This window comes from Pituophis catenifer, unplaced genomic scaffold, assembly GCF_029215685.1.
Source record: "Pituophis catenifer annectens isolate HBS135680 unplaced genomic scaffold, rPitCat1.0.hap2 SCAF_4, whole genome shotgun sequence".
NCBI classification, from domain to species: Eukaryota; Metazoa; Chordata; class Lepidosauria; order Squamata; family Colubridae; genus Pituophis; species Pituophis catenifer.
The window spans coordinates 80893848-80916226 of NW_027256884.1; the positions used below are offsets into that span (position 1 = coordinate 80893848).

The 22379-nt window shown below is 36.3% G+C and overlaps 1 protein-coding gene and 1 non-coding gene across 2 annotated transcripts; both read left to right on the forward strand.

Annotated features, from left to right (window-relative positions):
- The first annotated feature begins 3923 nt into the window (after positions 1-3923).
- LOC139317294 (U6 spliceosomal RNA) lies at positions 3924-4028 on the forward strand. The gene has a single exon (XR_011600432.1). It is a non-coding gene; the product is annotated as a U6 spliceosomal RNA (small nuclear RNA).
- A 4191-nt stretch (positions 4029-8219) lies between these two features.
- Positions 8220-21033, forward strand: ADAMTS1 (ADAM metallopeptidase with thrombospondin type 1 motif 1). The gene is made up of 9 exons (XM_070942637.1): positions 8220-9089; positions 11891-12237; positions 12865-12997; positions 14654-14821; positions 16854-17140; positions 17783-17966; positions 18050-18222; positions 19869-20044; positions 20295-21033. The coding sequence occupies exons 1-9, from the start codon at positions 8480-8482 to the stop codon at positions 21031-21033; spliced, it is 2817 nt and encodes a 938-aa protein (XP_070798738.1). The 5' UTR covers positions 8220-8479.
- The last annotated feature ends 1346 nt before the right edge of the window (positions 21034-22379 follow it).

The window sequence follows — 22379 nt, forward strand, 5'->3', positions numbered from 1 at the left end:
ATCATCATCATATATTTGAATGGTCACTAAATGAGGCAATCCCTAACCAAGGACTACTTTTATTCTCTTTTAAAGCAAGTCATGAAGGAAGTACTTGCTTTCAGTACTCGCTTTCCTAAATTTTCCTACTGGCTTGAATCGGGAATTGCAATTTCTCATTTATTATTCATGATTTGCCATTATAAATCTAGGTAATATTCTATATTAGAGAATCATTAGATAATAGGAATGGCGGCAAGTAATCTTAGAAAATAGCCAGTTAATGGTGCTATTACTGTTAATAAATGGCCCAAAATAACAGAAGCAGAATTGTTAAGTAATCAGACTGCAATTTCAAAAGGATAGGTGACCTTTGAAATTTTGGCTAAATTCAATTGCATTCACTCTTCAGTACTTCATGACATTGCTCTAAGGACAGTATAGTGAAGGTATTAAGAATATATATCTCTTGTCTATTATTGTTCCTATACTCATTTAGTTCATCTAAGGAAGGATTGTTCCTTCTGCCTTTCTTCCAAGAACACTTCCTTTTTTGCCTCTGTTCTGCTAGGATGTAATTAGCTAGGCACTAGGTTGACCTAATCCCTAAAATGTCCTGTAAACATACACCTTCCTGTTTCCATTATAAAATGTGCCTGACTAATCCTTGGTCAGTTTAGATTACCATTCTTATAAATGTTCTCATAGAGGGATACTGCTTCAAACATCTCAATAGAATTAAGTATGATATGAAGAAGTGCCATAAAGCAAAGGCTGCGGCTCCTGATCAGCTAAATGAAGATTAGAGCAGTGGTTCTCAACCTGTAGCCTGCAGACCCTGGGGGGGCCATGATGTCATCACGATGTCTGCAAAGGCTCGAAGAAAGGTTATGACTTAAATCTTGAGTTAAGTCTTGGGGGTCTGTGGCCACCAAAGGTATTTAAAGGGGGCCCATGGTGAAGAAAAGGTTGAGAACCATTGGATTAGAAGGCGGGAAAGCAAAAACTTTTCAGATATAGCTCGAAGGAAAGTTTCAGGCTGTGGAGAAGCTGGAAGGATGGGAATTCTCCCACCCATAATTCAAAATGAAAATGCTCCTGAAGTCTCAAGGAATTCTCTTTATACTAGACAAGGAGAGACTCAAGGCCAAGAGCAAAGAACCCAGAATGCAGCAAGTGATAGAGCAATTGGGATATTTCTGGTAGTGGGTACTCCTTCATTGTAAATTCAAAAATGTTGTCTAAACCAAAGACACTTTCAGATGTATCAAAGATCTAGTTTCCAAAGTGCATGTTTTCAAAAAGCTATGTTACAAGTGTCAGGAGGAAGGAATCTTAATCTGCATTTTCTAAGGGAGCATGAAGGGCAAGACATAATAGTATTATGGCTACTTTTATTTTAAATTTCTTATCCATTTATTAAGCTGTGGCATGCTCAAAAAATTAAAGTGAAAGAAGATATTTTGTGATACATTGCTTGCAAGATTTTTTAAAACTGCTTGTATTGCTAGGCGAATTGATGTTGCTTATTATATTTTAATAGTTTGTATTGCTTTTAATGTTTTAGCGATTTCTCTTGTTTTTTGTTATTTTTTTTAATTGTTTTTGTTTTTAACTTTCTAAGTTGCCTGGAATCATGGAAGTGAAATGGGAAGCCATATAAATTACACAAGCAAACAAATAAATCTGAAAACTCTGAAGATGCAGTTCTCAGTCAAGAATCAGCTTGTATGATCAGGAGAAAAGAAAGGGAATGTTTCATTTGCAATGGTCAGATTATTTGCAATTAAATTGTACTAGGAAAGGAAGACAAGAAAACCAGTTAGACTACATTCCAAAGATGACAACTTATTTCTTTCTAGTAGCGAAAATGCCATGAAAAACCCAGAAGAATGGAATACTTCCTCTTCCCACTGACTTCCAGAAGCTTTTAGTTTAGGTTAAACACAACCCTGAGCTGTACATAATTGCCATAGTTTTCAGACAAATCTACCAGTGACTTCCCTGAAACAGATAACTGACCAACAGTCTACTAAATTAATAAGAAACAGTGTAATAAATTAAACAAATCTATGCAATTAAGCAATTGTAAATTGTTACAAATATGCATGTTCTTATTGTATATATGTAACAGACAGACTCCAAATGTGATCATTATCTTGATCTGGTATTAAATTACCATACTCTTTATCTTATTCATGTTGAAATTATATGTTGGCAAACTTGAGTCAGGAAAACAGTTTAGCTTGTTTCTGTATATATTCATGTGATGAGGCTAATCATTAGTCAGCCTTATCATTAGGCAGAGCTAGGTGGATCATTTAGCCAGTACTTTGTAGGCCTGCCAAGCTGTCCTAAAGTTTGGAAGGTTGAGCTGTGAAGTGCCTTGTAGCTTACCTTACATTTATTTATTTATTAAATTTATATATCATCCATCTTGCAGTTCAATGGCAACTTTAATAAATAAATAAATATAAGGTAAGCTACAAGGCACGTCACCTCATCAATGCAGTCATGAATGCCAAAGTAGGATTTTATCACTCTGATCAGCTTTTATATGAATTTTTTATATGAAATGGAGAGATGTTCCACTTATTTGTCACAAGAAACAAAATGTTTGAGGTGAAGTTAAATAATCTTCTTTATGGGATTGCAATCATGTATGAGCCATACCCCTTGCATTTGACCAGACAAGGCACTAGAGCAGGGGTGTCAAACTTGATTTCATAGAGGGCCGCATCAGGGTTGTGTTTGACCTCGAGGGGCCGAGGTGGGCATGGCCAGCTCGACATCACTCGTGTTGGGGGCACCTGTGGTGGCCCGAGCACTCTGCCAGCAAAAACGGGCTCCATTTTTGGCTGCAATGGCCTCCTCCAACCCTCCGCCAGTGAAAATGGAGCTTGGGAGGGCCACACATGGCCCTCACGAGCTGTTTTAACTGGCAGAAGCACCACGGCCAGTCCTTTGCTGTTTCCAGAGTGGCCCTGCGGGCCACATCTAAGCACCCTGTGGGCCAAATCCAGCCCCCCGGGCCGAGTTTGACACCCCTGCACTAGAGGATCATGAGTCTTATAAAACAGCAGTGCAAACTCCCTTTGACACTCAGAGCCTTAGCAATGATCTATAGATGTTTCATTATCTAACTAACCTAGACAAAATAGTAAAAATTGTCATATAAGTTATTCTGCATTGTATGAGTCTTTGGACTGGACTATATATCAATTTCAAGCATTATTTATAGATATTGATAATTTACTTGTACTTTCTGATTTCATGGAATGTATTAATACTTCATTTATGCAGCAATAAACAACTATTACCATTCAATAAACAGTATTTTCTCAAGACAATCCAGATTTGTAAACCCATGCAACATATCAATATGAAATTTGCAAAATTCTACATTACTGTGGTAGTACAATCCATATGAATATTTTAAAACATTAATTCATTACAGTGATTATTTTCCTGAAGTTAGTGAGCCATCTAGTGGTTTAGATCACAAACTTCACTTATTTTTCTATTTTTTTAAAATAAAATAATTTCAATTGCTAACTTTAACATGTTCAGCACATTTTGAAATGGGTATACAGATTAAAAAGTGAGAATGCTTCAATATTTTTTTTTACTGTCTACACATTTCTTCATGGTGGTTTGAATTTTATCAGCAGAATTAGAATTGTGTATATAATTCTAGAACTAGCAAGCATTAATAGCATAGGAAGAACATAAGGGAATCCAACTGCATGCAAATTATTTCATAAACTTTCCAGTGTATTTCAGACATCCCTCAGGAACTCAGAGTTATGGGTTAATTTATAAAGCCACTTAATGTGGGGGAAAAATCCTTATTTCCTCCAAAACTCTTCATGAGATGGTTTGACTGAACAATGGTTTCAAAAGTTTCTCTTGCAACATTACAACTAAATGAACAACTATGTGACGTGCTCGCTTCGGCAACACATATACTAAAATTGGAACAATAGAGAAGATTAGCAGGGCCCCTGCGCAAGGATGACACGCAAATTCGTGAAGCGTTCCATATTTTTGAAGATCAGAAAATTGGTATTTTGCAAAATGAGGAGAACTTGGTAAAACAGATTAGAGATCAAAGTCAAATGCATATAAAAAGGTTGTATAATGCATTGGTAGAAATACATTCAGAAATGGAGTTAATTAAGGACTGTATGATAAAGTGGGCACAAAATATTGAAGGACCAATAATGATGGAAACGTGGGAAAAAATATGGGTTAGAAATGTGAAGTTTATGCAAGCCCAAAACTTAAGAGAGAATTTTTATAAAATGTTTTATAGATGGCATCTAGATCCTAAAAAGCTAGCCTGTATGTATCCAAGTGTGCAACCTAAGTGTTGGAGATGTGAATGTGATGATGCCACATATTATCATGTATGGTGGACATGTAAAAAAATTAAGGCATTTTGGATAAAAATATGGTGGATTATCCAAAATATTCTCAAAAAGAAGATAAAATTTACTCCACAGTTCTTTTAGTTAGGTATAATTACAGATTGTACTGTTATAGAGACTAAGTTGATTTTAAATTTAATAACAGCAGCCAGACTTTTGGTGGTGCAGTATTGGAAGAAGGAAGACTTGTCTACTATTGAAGAATGGACACTAAAAGTAGTGAACTTAGCAGAGATGGACAAAATTTCAGCGTATTTGAAGGACCATTCAAATGAAAGATATATATCGGAATGGAGAAGATGGATTGACTATATTCAAAACAAATATCGGACTAAAAAGCTTCAAATAGCTTATGAATGAAACCAACTTTTTTTTTTTTTTGAATTATGTTTTGTTAGTTGAAAGGGGAGTTAAAGAGCTAGAGGGAATTAAGAGCCTACAGAAAGTTAGCATACTTTAGTTTATGTTTGTTAAATGTTATACCCTGTATTTTCTCTGGGAAGTCCGGGGTGGGGGGAGGGGGGTTGGAGGGAGACGGGGGATGGAGGGTGGGTGGAGGAGAGAAGGGGGAAGGAGGGATGGGGAAAAATTGTTGTAATATTTGATAAAACTTTTTAATAAAAAAAATAAATGAACAACTATGTGTACAAATTTTTCCATCTTGGATGTAACTGACTCAATCAGTACTATTCTCAGTCCAAACAATAGTGGGTTTGTAGATTGCACTAATTAGTATGACTCCTTAACTCTCGCTTAGCATAATATTTGAACACAATTAATGTATGTTAAACATGATTTATGGTATACTATTTGTCACTATTTTCTATTTTAAAAAGTAGGATACACTGAATTACTACTACAGGTATATCTACCTGGAAGTAAATGAACTGGAATTCAACAGGACTTGCTTTGGGGCAGTGACATAACAAAACTGTGTGTTCTGTTAGTTGTCTATTATTCCTACCATAACCAATTGTTTTTAAATCATGATTTAAATCCTACAGATTTCAATGAAGCTTAAGCATGGCTTCATTTGTTACTAGTTTAATTATGAAGAAAGCTCCTTTAACAGCACAATCTCAGTTTATTAGACAGTCCAGCCATAGGCTGGTTACCAAATTTATAAAAATATGCCTCATGTACCAGGTAGTTTATAGCATAATCCTTACCTATATATGTATTATAAGTATATTCTGATTTAATTGGATCTTAATTTCATGCTTACATAACATTTAGTATTTTAATACCAAAAATGTATCAGTATTTTCATTCATTTTATAGTTTCTTAGATAATATACATATATTCACTTTTTTTTTTTTTGCAAAATACTGATAGCAATAGCACTTAGACATATATACCACTTCAGTGCTTTACAGCCCTCTCTAAGCGGTTTTCAGATAAGAAAAATATTAACACTTCCAAAAGAAGTGTTCATAGTTGTAAAACATTAGGAAACTCATGGTTTTTAATGCTTTGAGTGCCATCTGGTGGAAAAAATTTTTTAATTTCAAAATAGTTTTAAGGTAGTCTGTATTTTTTAAACTATCAGTATAGTATTGAGGTTAGATAGGGTACACATGATCATAAAGTATCTGATAAGTAGCTAGTTTGCTGAATTTTCAATAGGGAGATAGATAATTAGATTGAAACTAAAGATATACTAATGCTAGTAATTTTAAGTTGTAAAATACCTTTTTAAGGAAAATCTATATACATTGGTTCAGTTAGTAGGATATTTGCTAGGAGCTGGGCACCAAGCTTGAAAAGATTTGCTTCATATTAAGTATGCTTATGTAACCACTGAAAACCATCTTTATTCATTTTGGATAATATCCTACAGAATTCAAGGTACTACTTTCAAGCAAAAATAACAGGAGTGGGTTTCACCATTTTTCCAAATTAATAAATTAACACAAAAAATATTTGTTCTAATCAAAACTCACAATTTTATAGGTGGCTCTAGGAAAATAAAAATGAGACATTCAAATTTGAAATAAAATTCTATTTCTCTTTTCTTAGACATTACACAGAATTTTTAATGTTTGCTAACAAACATTTTTGTAAGGAATAAATCCAGCATTCTTATATTCGAAATGTTTGTGCTGATATAAATATACATTATGAAATAATTCTAATTTCTCCCATTAATGCTGTGTGGCTCAGTGGATAAAAAAAGCTAATAATCCTCTAGATTTTGCTTAAATATATTATTCTTGTCCAACAAGTAATAAGCAAAAATAACAGATGAACAAAACTTGTATCTAATGAAATAAAACTGAGAGAAAAGCTTGACAATTGAGATGTTCAGTCAAAGGGTTTTTAATATAGTGCAGATTTTTGGGAGGAAGGAAAACACTGTTAAAGTGATGGAAAAAGAATTATAAAGAATGGAAGATAGATGATTATTGCATGAAAGACTGATTTATAACAAAAATACCCATGCAGGAAATACTAATTATACAACAAAAACGCCCCTATATATATTCAACTGTGATGCAAGAATAGCCATGGCCTTTGGAACTAGGGAGCAAATCCCTACAGGCAGATGGCAACAGTGAAACGTGGTCTTTGTACAAAGGCCAAATGAAAAAAAAAACCACTATGAATATTACTCTCATGTACAGATGATGCAATATAAAACTTTGGAACCAAAGCATTACTTATTCCAGACGTTTCTGGGGGAAGAGTCTTTATCCTAAGTCTCTAGAAGCCTATCTTAACTGGGATGGGGGAATGCAGAAACCATGCAATCAAAACAGAAATCCCAAGCATGATGCATACAAAGAATTAAATGGATTAGCTGTACTGCTAGAGCTCATTTGGAAAACTGTACCTACACAAATGTTTCTGCTTAAGTTACCTAAAAAGAATGTATGTTTCTAATTGTATGGGTATGCAAGTCTATATACATGCAGGCCAATATAGTACAGTAGGTGCAATTAGAACTATAAAGGAAAATAACCTAGAGGTAACTTTCTGCTTACAACTAATCAAGGTCTCTTGAGTACATGCTATTCTTTTAAACTAGTAAGTTTCTTGGAACCAAATAATAAGAGCTTTGTTTTTAGGTCCAAAACGGAAAGGTGTAAATATTGTGCCTTGATTCCCCAGTGCTTTCTTCTTTGAAACATTACCCCGTGTTTCACTAGGTGAGATGAGCACATTCATAGGTGGATACCTATGAATGCAGGGCATGCAGTGTCCTCACGTTCACTTGTTTTTATCACTGATGTATATTGAGCAATTGTGCTACTATGGCCTTAGTTTTAGAAACCTTTCCCGAAAGGTACAACGTCCACCTAACGTGTAAAATATCTCGTACCCTTTTCATTCGTGCTCTGCTGTCCTAAAAACCTTGGCTCTCAAAAGGGCTTGGAATAGTCAGGGCGGTGGAAGGAAAAGGGATCTGGCACAGAGCTGGATGGAAGGGATTCAAGGAAATCTCCCTCTCCTGGAAAAAGAAACCGCAGCAGCTCCTACGCGGAAAACTTGAGTTGCAGAGGAGCGTGAGCTGTGCCGGGTGGGGGGAGAGTAAAAGAACTGCCAGGCAGGGTAGTTTTGGGGGAATAGTAGTGCGAGCGGGTAAAGCCGAGCAGCTATCCCCCCCCCGCCCCCGCCAGCTTCGGGCAGTCTACGGCTGATCGCCAGAAGAGAGGCGGGCAGGGGCACCGTTGCCGCGCTGATACGCACAAATGAGCTCAAGCCGATTCCCGCCTCCACGACAGAGGGGGGGGGTAAGGGGAGGGCTGGACGTTCTCCTTATAAGTGCAAGCGCGCGTTGCCTTCGCTCCCATACCCGAGGCGAACAGCCGAGGCTCGCTTATCTCTAGTTCTCCTTCAGGACTTTGCCGGTGAACTCAGGGCGCGGAAGGAGCCCTACAGCGCTCTTATCCGCCTAGGCCGTTACAAGCAGCGCATTTAGGCTCCGCTTTAAAGGGTTCGACAGACATTCTGCCCGGTGCTGCTAAGGCGCCATTTGCTTGCCATTTTCAACGTTTTCAAAACTCATCTCCTCATCGTAATTCTTGTTTTCTTTTCCTCTCTATCGCCTCGCGAGCTGCGGTGCAGCATGAAGGGAGCGAAGGCATGCCTGGCGCTGAGCACGCTGTTGCTCTCGCTGGGTGCTCGAGGCGGCTCTTCTTCGCCCCGAGAGGAGGAGCTGGTGGTGCCCGTGAAAGTGGATTTTGTCGGGCGGCAGCGAGCGGGCGGCGAGCAGTTCTATCGCTTGGACGCCTTTGGCGAGCGCTTCAGTTTGGAGCTGAAGCCCGACGACAGCTTTTTAGCTCCGGCTCTGACGTTCCAATATGTTGGCAGCCGCCCCCAAGGCCGGAGGGAGGAAGAGGAGGCCCACCAAGCGCTCGGAGCGAACTTAGCTAGCTGCTTCTATTCCGGCACGGTCAATGGGGATCCAGCCTCAGCCGCAGCGCTCAGCCTCTGCGGGGGAATCCGCGGCGCCTTCTACCTGCGCGGCTCAGAGTATCTCATTCAGCCGGCCAACGTCTCCCAGGCTCCAGGAGGGGAGCAGCCACAGCTCCACCTCCTGAGCCGTTCTCGGCGGAGTCCCGTCCCCCGTGGCAGCGGTACTAAGTGCGAGGTGCCCGATTCCAGCGAAACTTCGGCCTCCAAAGGGCGGCGGCACCGAGGGGAAAAGCAGCAGGCGGACTACGCGACCCGCGCAGGTATTACTACTCTCCCTGCACCGCACCTCTCTTCGTCGCCCTTGTCCGAGCAAGGAGCTTAGCTCTTAGGAGCAGCAGTGACGATGCTGCGGGGCACGCATGCGCCCCAGACGCACAGTTTTCAATGCGTTCGGAATGGTCCAAAAATCACGTTTCGACGTGCTGCTATTGGCCACTCTAAAAGCTGAGGTCATAAATGGAGGGGTAAAAAAAAGTAGTACATTGATCTGAATTTCATGGCTTTTCAAATTGGAAAGTGGTGAGATTAGGGGAGGTATTATTGATTCGGGGTATCTACCTTAAATTAGCGACTTCTCGAATCCAGCTATTTGGAGGGAGTCGAATAATTTGATTGCAATGGACAGAATTTCCCAATAGTCCCAGGTTAAGAATTTATGAACGGGAGCAAATCCGGTTAAATACGTGGGATTAACTCTGGAGATTCTCACTCATCCATGTCGTAGTTGTCGCAAAGGTGCTTTTTCAAGAGGCAACTGGACTTCCTTGTTATTCTTTGAAGACGTTTCGCTTCTCATCCAAGAAGCTTCTTCAGAGCTGAAGAAAAAGCACCTTTGAGACACGTGGGATTAACGTCTCTATAAACGCAGGAAGATACTTAAAAGTGGAGAAGTCTGGGGTGTGAGACTGCCTTAGGCTAAGTAGTATTTGACATAGGACGATTAGTGAAAGACATTTTGTAACAAACATTTCGGAGGTTACTGGTTGATGACAGCTTGTGCATATCTACTCCAAAGTGGTGGTTCTGGACCTGTATTTTGTGAGATGCATCTAATAAATGAATTTATAATACCTATGCATTAAGGAAAATGTAGTCAAAACAAGAATGCCCTACATGGAAAATGTGTGTCTGAATTTGCTTCGCATGGCTTACTGAATTCACCTAGTAATCTGGATTCAAATGGTGCAGTGTTTCATATATATGGTCTGGATTCATGGTAAACTGTAATATGATTAGCTGGTTTATGGTTTAGTTTGTCAAATCAAACTTAGATAGTGTGAATACTGAAACGTATAGCTGTTTAAAAGTAACATGAAATACCCTTGCAATCAAAGGGATATATTTTATACCTACTTAGAATTCCACTGAATTTAAATGCAACAAAAGAAAGAATACATAAGATTCTACAATTGTTATATTGTCAGGCAAAGAGCAATTCAGTTAAAACTTGGTTTGCATGTCTAGGTTTACAATGCTGTACTCACTTCCTGAAAAAATTGATAAAATAAAAAGTGCATATATTCTTAATGCAATGGACAACCCCCTCTCCCCTTAAATTAATGTCTGTAATCTTACACTGAATGTGCAACATATTTATGTTAGTTTTGGAGTACATTCTGTGGAATTGCTTGGGGCTTACATTATCAAGCAAGCTTGGGATTTGGGAATTGCTTGGGGCTTACATTATCAAGCTTTGGGATTAGGTTGTAATTTATAAATAAAAATATATCAGTTATATTAAGTATGCAATTTCTAATCAATTTCATGGTATGTTTCACTAAAATTTAGGCTGATATCTTAATTGGGAAATCTGGAGTTATTTCTGCTCTCTAATTACTTTCAGTTCCATTGGTGAGAATCAGTAGCTAGAATCTAGGCCTAATTGAATATCCTAAGGGGATTTTCTCTATTATTTTATATTGTAATTTCCACAATGTTATGTTTTAGATCTATTATGTTTCTTTAATCTGATGCCTTCTATATATATATATATTGGATTCCAGCTTCCAGAATTGATAGCCATTAGCCCTTCTGCCTTGGAATTGAAATAAATATTTGTAGGATACTAGCTTGCAGAATACTTGCAATTAAAGATGTGCAATATTTACCAATCTCGGAACAGACAGTTCTGAAGATCTTTATGCTGAACCTCATCTAGATTATGCTGTTTGGTGCTGATTCAAGGACAGTCCACTCTCAGATCCTCTTGAAATCAACTGTTTATTATTGTATTTGGCTTCCCATGTAGCTATAAACATAAAATATTACTATATAGGATTTGTATGTGACAACAAACATGTTTTTTTATGGGAAAGCATATCTTTCAAGTACTGTAATTCCTTTTTAACAGAGAAGTCTCTTTCAAGTTGAACTGCATTCTTGATTAATTCATGAACACATTTGTGTAGTTACCTCAACAGCCAAATAGAAGTGGTTTACTACTCCCATTCTTTCAGGATGATTTTTTTTTTAAGTTCCCAATCAAATGATGTCCCTGAAGAACTCCTGTCCAACTGCAGGCTAGGCATGGCTAGGCATAAACCTTGCCAGACCCAGACAATGGGGCACCTACATAACTGAAGTACTTTTAGTTGCAGCAAGTTGAAACTCCTTTCTATTTGATTACTAAACAGGAACTGGAAACTGGAGAAAGAAAGTGGGAGTATTTCCCTTTCCATACCCTTGGGAAATGTTGGATCAGATCCAGGCAAAGTCTTTCATTTCAGTAATTTTAATATTTAAGGAAGATGGCTGTGAAAATGTATTGACAGCAGCAAATGATTCATGTTGAAAATCCTCAATGGAAATATTTCTTAATAGGCAGTCTGAGAATTTAACCCTTTGTAGTAGGGTTAACATTCATTAATATTTTTTAGTTTTTTTTTTTTAAAAAAGTTTTATTTAAAATGAATCAAAAAGAATGGGCTGTTTAGATAATCTTTGTGATTCCTATTCTGGCTTGGCAGTGGTTGATGATTATGATTTGCCAATTGTATAAATACTGTTGGGAAATACTGGTAATATATATTTCTTACATTTTGCTTTTTTTTTTTTAATATAGAAAATAGACATATAAGGAAGAAAAGATTTGTGTCGAGCCCCCGCTATGTGGAAACTTTGCTTGTAGCAGACCAATCTATGGCAGAGTTCCATGGCAGTGGACTGAAGCACTACCTTCTCACACTCCTGTCTGTGGCTAGTAGAATGTACAAGCATCCCAGTATCCGGAACCCTATTAATTTGGTGGTGGTGAAAATAATGGTCATCTATGATGAGCAGAAGGGGCCTGATGTATCTTCAAATGCTGCTCTCACTTTAAGGAATTTTTGTAACTGGCAGAAACAACATAATCCTCCCAGTGACAGGCACGCAGAACACTATGATACTGCAATTCTTTTTACCAGACAGGTAAGGTGAAATACGGGAAAGACTGGATATTTATAGGTTCCAGTTAATGTAGCTTGAACTTTCTTCAATCAATAGATTCAAAAATACTTCTTTTACTTTTACATTTTTAAATTTGAAATATTTCAAAGAGTGTGTCAAAAGTGTGGGTTCTTGGAATGAGCTGATGCCATAAATTTAATTTGTTGCAATTTTAATAGTGTTCCTCATGGAAAAATGAACAAAAATATTTATTGAGTGTTTGATCAGGAAGCTTTATTATTACATGACCATGAACATCCAGTTTCTTTCAAGCATTCAGAAGATGTTTCAAGTCTCTCCCTTGACAAATAGTTGTAAAAATTGAGTAGAGACTCTTGTTATTTAAAATGTGAGATAATGAAATAGTTTTCTTAACTAATTCATAGAAATAGTACACCAAATATCTGTTGTAACATGGTTGTAATGATACTGCAGTCATCATCATCATCTGTTCCTAATACTCATTCCATATTGAATGACATTTTTTTTTATTTTTGAAGACTGTTATGCGCTTTCCATTATGAAAAGGCATATTGCCAAAATAATTTCATTCTGTCAGACAAGCTCCTGACCCAATTAATAATGAAAGTACATATTTTCTTTTTATAGGATCTCTGTGGTGCCAAAACATGTGACACTCTTGGGATGGCTGATGTGGGAACTGCTTGTGATCCAAACCGCAGTTGCTCTGTCATAGAAGATGATGGCTTGCAAGCTGCTTTTACAACCACTCATGAATTAGGTAATTGAAATTCAGGGGAAATTTGTGGCAAGCTTATTTGTTTTAAAAACATGCCTTATCATATTGGTCTGCAGTTAAGGCTTTAAATCAGTTGTTTCTTGCAGTTACCGTGGTCTAGTTCTCACCATGGTGCCTAGGCTCTGCCACGTCAGACAAAAGTATTGGCTTCAGTCATTGTGTAATAAAATTTCAAATGTATGAAATCTAGATCGAGGCAAAAGGTTAGACCAAAACCTTTCTCCTAAACAGTGATTCTCAACCTCAGCAACATTAAGATGCGTGGATTTCAACTCGCAAAACTGGCTGGGGAATTCTGGGATTTGAAGTCCACATACCTTAAAAATTTTGAAGTTGAGAAACACTATCCCAGAATGTCCCAGAGATGTTTTTTTTTTTTTAATGCATCATCATTCAGGTATAATTCCACTTATAGTATAAACCATCAGAAGTCCAGGTTTTACCAACATTGGGACAAAACTATGAGCTAAAGTTTCTCAGTATATGTGAAAATGACTACTGAATATTGTAAAGTGATATTTTTTCAATGGCAAAAAGTAAATTCATTCAGGTTTCAGTGGGAAAAAAGTGGCTGAGATTTTTAAAATACACCCACACAAATTTTGTGTGTTAAGTTGAAACCTGTATATACGATTTATAAACCACAGTTTGAGTTCAGACCCAAAAAAATGAAAAATCTTTAAATTAACATATGGAATAAAAGAAGAACATTAGCTTTAGTTTTTGATATCAGTTCTTACAAGCCAGCATAAAAACTCAGTGCTTAAAATAAAAATAAACATACAATATTATGAGCCGCGGTGGCGCAGTGGTTAGAGTGCAGTACTGCAGGCTACTTCTGCTGATCACCAGCTGCCAGCAGTTTGGCAGATCAAATCTCACCAGGCTCAAGGTTGACTCAGCCTTCCATCCTTCCAAGGTCGGTGAAATGAGGACCCAGATTGTTGGGGGCAACAATCTTACCTAAGGAGGGGTAAACCACTTAGAGAGTGCTGTAAAGCACCATGAAGCAGTATTTTAAGTCTAAGTGCTATTGCGATATTATTGTGATAATGCAGTAAATTATTTAGTAGTTTACAATGTAATTACATAATATTATACAATGTATTACATAATAATTCCTGCCTAAGCAGGGGGTTGGACTTGAAGACCTCCAATGTCCCTTCCAACTCTATTATTCTATTCGTATAATAATCAACAGTAGGACAATAATAGCTTCAAACAAATATTGCATGTCACACTCAAACCAGAATTAGTCTCACGGTCCTCCAAAAAAGGCACTCTTGACAAACTTCCAAAAGTTCCATGAAAGTAAAGGCCACTTATGGACCAAAATATTCCATGGAAAGGGACCATCCAAAAGTGAGATATTTAGCATGATGATTGAGGGACTTCAGCAGGATTTCCTTGCTTATTCATTTTAGATAAGCTTAATCTATCTGAGATAGAAGGCATCAAAGGTACCAGGGCCTCAAACCATATAAATAGATGACAATCAATGGCTTGAATAGAACTCAGAATAAAATATTAACTAATGGTGGTGTCACATAGCAATGATAAGCCCAACTGGTAAGTTCCCACCATACTGCAAGTTTTAATATGTGATGAGTTCATCGCTTTTTTCTCTTCTTTTTAAAGGCCATGTGTTTAATATGCCACATGATGATGCAAAGCAGTGTACCGGTATTAATGGTATAAATAGGGATTCTCACATGATGGCATCTATGCTTTCCAACTTGGATCGAAGCCATCCGTGGTCTCCATGCAGTGCATACATGATAACTACCTTTTTGGATAATGGTCATGGTAAGTTTTAAACATGCTGCTTATATTTCTAACTGAGTTCCATTCAAGATGCTGAATTTTAATATTAGAATTAATTGCATTAAAATATTTCAAGTATTTCCAACTCAGTTAGAATAACATTAAATTGCAGCCACACAAATAAGATATCATGTGGCTCTGTCCCAAGAAATTTATTTTAGTCTAGAAGAAGTGAATCATAGCTTCATGGGAAAGAGTAATACAACTGTTAGACCATAATAATAATTCGCATATAAATGGCTGAATCACTAAATATTAGAAGGCTCTAACTTAGAATCATAGGATTGAAAGGGACCTTGGAAGTCTTCTAGTCCAACCTCTTGCCTAGGCAGGAGACCTTATTGGATCCTGGACAAATGACTATTCACTCTTTTCCAAATCTTTCCATAATGATCTGTTTCCTGGAAGCATTGGTCTAACAGAATGGAAATAAAATGCCTAAGTGATAAAGCTTGCCACTTGCTTATGTTCAAACATAAGTGGCAATTTAATGTTTGTAATGAACTATCAAAATCTTCCTGGTAAGCATTAATAGGTTACCAATTCCAATATTTGTTTCTAGCATTTCTAAAGTGGCAAAACACGTAAGTGTCCAGTTAAGTGTCAACTTTGAAGAGAAGCTTTCAGTAATAATGAAAGGAGGAGACCCTCCTCAATATGCTGCCACTGAATATATACTGGACAATTTTTGTCCAGTATCTCACCTCCCCTTTTGGGAGGAAGATGGTAGAGAAGGTGGTTGTGGAACAGCTTCAGAGAGCATTGGAGGAAGTGGATTATCTGGTCCTTTCCAGTTAGGATTCAGAGCCAGGTGTGGGACAAAAATGGCATTGAACATACTTATGGATGATTTTTAGCATGGGTGAGATGGGGCAGTGCATCCATCCTTGCCCTACTTGACCTTTTGGCAGCTTCCAATTCTAACAACCATGGTATCATTCTGGATTGGCTTATATGGCTGGAGATGGGCAGCATAATGTTATGCTGGATTATGGCTTTCCTTCATGGCTGATTCCAGTTGATGATAATTAAGGAGGAGATGTCCTGCCTTCAGCTGTTATTATGTGGATGCCATAAATTTCATTGTTTTCTCATTTCTTTCTTTACATCTATATGAGACCATTGGGTAAGCTTATCTATTGTCACAGGGTGAGGTATATCTAACTGTATAGCTCTACTCCTGGCAAATTAAGCAATCCCATGAATATTTTATCCCATGCTGGAGGGATAAATATTTTATCCTATGCTGGAGGCTGAGGGGACTAATAGGCTTCATCTGAAATTCTACTGATCCTACTGATTTGAGACTATGGTGCTGGATGAGGTTACACAGCTTCAGACAGATCCAATGCATAATATTAGGGTCCTTCTAGATTCACAACTCCTTCTCAGGGAGCAGGTGGCAGTCATGGTTAGGAGGGTGTTTGAACAGGTTGATTTGGAGCCTAAGTTGTGCCTATTCCTAGATCAGCAGACCCTGTTTACTCTTGCCCTAGACACTTCCATCTTTCACTACTGCAATGTGCTCTACATAGAGCTGCCCTTGAAGAGTATCCAGTATAGAATGCAATGACACAATCAGTTATATGAGCTCCTTAGACAATATATATTAGAGCTTGACTCCTCAAGTTGCATTGGTTGCCAGTTTGTTTTCAGGATATTTGGATATTTATTATTATAGTCTTTTATATTTGTATTTGCTGTTTTTATACTCTCACTTTTTAATCTACTGTTATGCATTGAACAGAATTGTCTTGGGTGAGATGGAAGGTTATATAAATCTGATGAATGAATAATATGCAGTGCTGAATTACTTCAGATAACTTTATATTTGTAAACATTCTTTAAATTTAAACCAGAAAAGTTAACAGACTAAAATTTATCCTGTGAATTCATGGGTCAGACATTTGAATAAATATATTCTAATTTCTATCATTTTTTAAAGAGTGACACTACAATATTTAAAGGAAAAATAGTCAAAAGTCACAATATGTTTTTTCTTTGTTATTTCCAGGTGAGTGTCTCTTGGACAAACCTCACAAGCCATTGCCATTCCCTTCTGATCTTCCTGGCACAATGTATGATGCTAATAGACAGTGCCAATTTACATTTGGGGAGGAATCCAAACATTGTCCTGATTCCGCTAGCATATGTACAACTTTATGGTGTACTGGTACTTCTGGTGGAGTGCTTATGTGCCAAACCAAACATTTTCCTTGGGCAGATGGTACCAGTTGTGGAGAGGGAAAATGGTGCATAAATGGCAAGTGCATTAATAAAACAGACAAGAAGCTATATGATGTAAGTCGTTGTTTGCTTGTAGTTGAGTAAAATGAAAAATATTCTGAGTTACTCAGGTTTAATTTTTAATTTAAATTTTTTTTTTTAATTTTCCGTTTAAAATTTTACGTAATATTTAAAATCAAATAAAAACAAAAATATAGGAAAGAGCTTTATAAAGTGAATAAAATTTTGAAGTACCATTTGATGACTGTTGCAGAAAAATGTTATCAAAACAGTGTTTAAAATTAATTTGCCATTCAGTAATTAACAATAATGAATAAAAATAACAAATAACTTATAATAAACAGTTATTATATCTGATTTGGTGATCTACCCTGGAATGATCTACAAATGAGAAAACATTTTGTACCTCAGATTTATCAGAAATACCCAGAATATGAGTATTGAGAAGAAATTTCATTAGATTCAATATGTATTAGTTATGACTAGAAATGCATACGATTTATTTTTCTTCACTAGTTTTGAATGGCATGAAAGGGTGTTGCTTTACCTTGCAGGCCTAAAACACTACAGTCATAATACACGTTACGTAAATAATAGGATCATAACTATTTCTAAATTTTATGCCACCCTCCTCTTATAAAATGCTTTTTCAAGTTGTTTTAATGTGCACATTTGTTTCTGTGTTTCAAATTGTAGATCCCTGTTCATGGAGGCTGGGGCTCATGGGAACCATGGGGAGAGTGTTCAAGAACATGTGGTGGAGGAGTGCAATATTCTGTGCGAGAATGTGATAGCCCAGTTCCAAAGAATGGAGGAAAATATTGTGAAGGCAAGCGTGTGCAGTACAGATCCTGTAATATTGAAGATTGTCCAGAGAATAGTAAGTTTTGCATTATTTTATAAATGCAATTATAAAATAAAACATGAGTCTTCTAAGCCTGATCAATGTCTTTGCAATTACAGGCAAAACTTTCAGAGAGGAACAATGTGAGACTCACAATGATATTTCCAAATCTTTTGGAACTGGCCCTGCAGTGGAATGGATACCTAAATTTGCTGGAGTCTCTCCCAAAGACAGATGCAAGCTGGTTTGCCTTGCCAAAGGCACTGGATATTTTTTTGTTCTTCAACCAAAGGTGGGTACAAGTGCATATCATATATATCAAACACTTTATATGTGTTTGTTAACTTTGACTGCTTGTAGAATTGATAAATGACATTTTCTGCAATAAGCAAAGTAACATTTTACATCCAGACAAGGTTGGACACTTGCTGCCATCAGCTGTGATCATTCTTGGTATTCTAGCAATGTATAGTATAATTACTAAACATTTTACTTCCAAAAAGCACTCAAACGCTTCTGATTTGGTTTCCATTGTGAAGTTAAGTAACAAAACAAGTATAAAAACCTTAAAGTATAAAAAGCTTAAAAACCTTAAAGAGATATTTTTCATCACACAAAATATCAATTGGATTGATAATCTCTGAGGTGGTGGTGCAAAATGCTTCTAATTCAATTTGTTTTAAAATATCCTTTTTTAAATTCCAAATCATTATTTCGTGATCAAGTGTTTCAAGCTTGAAGCACTTCTGAAGTAGTTAAGACTGTCCGTTTTAGATGCTAAATGAGTTGTCTTTCTGTCAAAATGTAAATTGGGCATTTGCAATATTAACATAATTAGGTTGGGGGTGAAATGTAACCATTACCCTTAAGAAATTAATAAAAAAACAGATTACTATTTGTTTGTTTTATTTTGTTCAAGAGTTGTATTTTTAGTTCTATTTTTAATGCTTCCACACAATTTTAAGCCATCAGGAGTTGCTGTTGCAAGTTGGATGGCCAAATCAATCAATATATAAATATTAAGTTTTTGGTGATAGAAAAGCTAAAACATCCAGATCTTGTTTTTGTCATGGGGGATATAAAGACACTTACTGGGAGTTGTATTTTCCAACCTAGTAAAATTCCCATTTCTTGTCACTCTGGAAAATGTTGACCTTAACAAGATAATTGTTAATTATTTTTTAATCACCTTTTAGACACTTTGCATGCACTTACCTGAATTTTGCTGCATGTTTTGACAATACTTGTTCAGCAGTATGGAGAACTATAAATTTGGGTGGAAAATTCTTCTTCTTTTTCCCTTCCCAACAAGTTCACACAGAATTTTTATTTCAGAATTGTTTTCCCAAGTTGTGCAATCAATCTATTCCTATTCCAATTTCAGAAATATTTTCCATAATTAGTTTTCTTTAGTAATTGCATGTATAACAATATATTGATAATATATATCTATCATACTGGGTTTTTGTCTAACATGTTTCAGAAGTGTGTTTCTTTTTATTTGATGACTCCTGGACATCTTATTTTGCCATTTTGATTTTATTTGCATTTCCAAAACAAGATAATTTCAGAAATAGTATTAGATTGTCAAAAGTGTACTACAGTTGCTCACTTTTGGTCTTTGTTTATACATTCAGCTAAACCATGGCATTTTTTGGTCTTAATTTATTGAATAAACAGGTTCATACAAGTTAAATTTTATAAATACAGTTTATAAGTATAGTTTATAGATAAACTGTAAACTGTGATTCACAAATCGTAATGAAATCATAATGGCACTATATCATAGCCCACATTAACATAATATATAAATCCCAAGGATTCTTTGATTTTAAAATGAAATTTAAAATAGATTAACTGACTGGATTTTGTTCAGTATTTTAAAATTTTAATGATAAACTTTGTATAACTTCTAATCAAGTCTTCCTTGCTTTAAAGGTGGTAGATGGAACTTTATGTAGCCCAGATTCCACTTCAATCTGTGTTCAAGGGCAATGTATAAAAGCAGGATGTGATCGTGTCATAGGATCCAGTAAGAAGTTTGATAAATGTGGCATCTGTGGAGGCAATGGATCTACTTGCAAGAAAGTATCAGGAATGTTCTCTAATGTCAGGTGTGTTTTCACCCTACTCATTACCATGAACATTTTTTTCATTTGAATTGTTTAATGAAATCAGTATAGGAAGCAATGTTTCATATTGTAAATCAACTGCAGGTTTTATGTTAGTATATTATTTTAGTTACAAAATTATCAAGATACGTTACTTTATTATAAGATTCAACCTAAGTTCTTGCCCATGATAGGAGTCCTTCATAATTAAGAGGTGCTGATATTCAACAATAGCTCTTCTTCTTTCCTGTAGACCTGGTTACCATGATGTTGTTGTGATTCCTGCTGGGGCAACAAACATAGAAGTGAAGCAACGAAATCATAGGGGTCCTCGGCAAAATGGAAGCTTCCTTGCAATCAAAGTAGCTGATGATTCTTATATTCTCACTGGTGACTATACACTAACAACAATGGAACAAGATATTATTTATAAAGGAAATGTTTTGAGATATAGTGGTTCATCTGCTTCTCTGGAAAGAATTCGTAGCTTCAATCCACTGAAGGAACCATTAACCATACAAGTCCTTACTGTGGGCAGTCCATTTCGATCTAAAATCAAATATACCTATTTTATGAAGAAATCAACACAGTTGGGTTCTGAGGAGCCTTTCAGTAAGACTGAATCTTTCAATGCAATCAAGGAGACAGTTTTATCTGAATGGATTATTGAAGAATGGGGAGAATGTTCTAAGTCATGTGGTACTGGCTGGCAGAGGAGATCTGTACAATGCAGAGACCTTAGTGGACGACCTGCCTCAGACTGTGCAAAAGAACTCAAGCCTAGTGATGTACGACCATGTGCAGACACACCATGCCCACGATGGCAGCTAGGAAACTGGTCATCATGTTCCAAGACATGTGGGAAGGGTTTCAAAAAAAGGTTATTAAAATGCATTTCCTTTGATGGTACAATTTTGACACATGAAAGCTGTGACCTTTCAAAAAAGCCAAAACATTTAATAGACTTTTGTAATGTTACACTTTGCAGCTAAACTATAATAGAAATCTAAAGATTATATATATATATATATATATATGTATGTATGTATGTATGTATGTATGTATGTATGTACGTACGTACGTATGTATGTATGTATGTATATTCAGACCAAAGCACTGAAATTGAAGTGAGAGGTAGCAACTGTAATTTGTGTGTGGAATTCATAATAGAGTCACTCAGATGGAACAGTGCAAATATTATTAGATGGTGTTAAATCATGGTGGAGTGGGAAGGAATCATGTCAGTATGAATAGTAGATAAAAATGCTGATTTAGTTGCTAGCAAACTCAGAAACACACATCTCTTAATCTTAGTTTTTTACAATTTAAACAAAGTATGCCATGGCCAAAACAAATTTAAGGAAACGTTTGCATTCTAGCAGGAATAGCATTTTTTTTTTTAACTTCTGGAAATTTTATTGTGGTACTGATAAAATTCCTTTCCTGATCAAAGTGGGGAAGAAAAAAGGCAGTTCTTTAATTATTGGTCAGGTCTTGCCTACCTCGCATGTAACAAAACCCGCAGTATTTAAAGAGACTTTTCAACTATATTTTTCATGGAGAGGCAAAACAAGTAGCCCTGGATGCTTAAAATTCCAAACTTTAGAATGTATTAAAGACATACCTTGCAGTTCAAAGCCACATATTAGCTAGGGAGAAAGAAAGAACTATGCAACATTTAACTCTCTTCCCTTTCCTTTACCATATTTGTTCCAAAATCTAACAGACCTTTGGAACACATGCATAATTTTTATATGAAAGCTAGTTTCTTCATGAAGAAATAATCCTGACAAGCTGCCATTTCACATACAGTAACAGTTGCCATGGTGGTCAGCAGTAACATGCTTACATACGACCTTTTGCAAACATAAAATTCCACTATAAATGGAACATCTCTTATTACAGCTTTCCATATCCAAATGAATTCCAGATGTGCTCAGACAACATAGCCAAATACTATGCTGGTTGGGAAATGCAAGAGTTAATAATCACAAGCTATCTGGAAGACCCTTAAGTTGTCTCATTGCATACAACAACTTTACACTGCTGAAATCACTTGTAAAGCAGGGAAGATTAAGCTGCAGGATAGCAGGTCCATCCACAGCAGTTTTCCAATATCTGCATATTTAAAGTTATTTGTTAGGCTATAGACTATGAGAGAATATGTCTCTTCATATGTATATAGTAAAATCTATTAGAAATGATACATACTTTATAAGTACTTAATTTTTTCCCTTCTGAGAAGGATTATAATTGATAACAAATGCATATACTGTAATGAATGTATTTATTTTTATATTTCTTGTCTAAAACAATTTCTTAAGTTATCACCTTTTTA

What these genes read in the sequence shown, in the direction of transcription:
- ADAMTS1 (XM_070942637.1), top strand. Translation starts at nt 8,480, where the DNA reads ATGAAGGGAGCGAAGGCATGCCTGGCGCTGAGCACGCTGTTGCTCTCG. An exon ending in TACAACCACTCATGAATTAG is followed by an intron (nt 12,998 to 14,653) that starts GTAATTGAAATT and finishes TTCTTTTTAAAG; the next exon opens with GCCATGTGTTTAATATGCCA. An exon ending in CAGACAAGAAGCTATATGAT is followed by an intron (nt 17,141 to 17,782) that starts GTAAGTCGTTGT and finishes TTCAAATTGTAG; the next exon opens with ATCCCTGTTCATGGAGGCTG.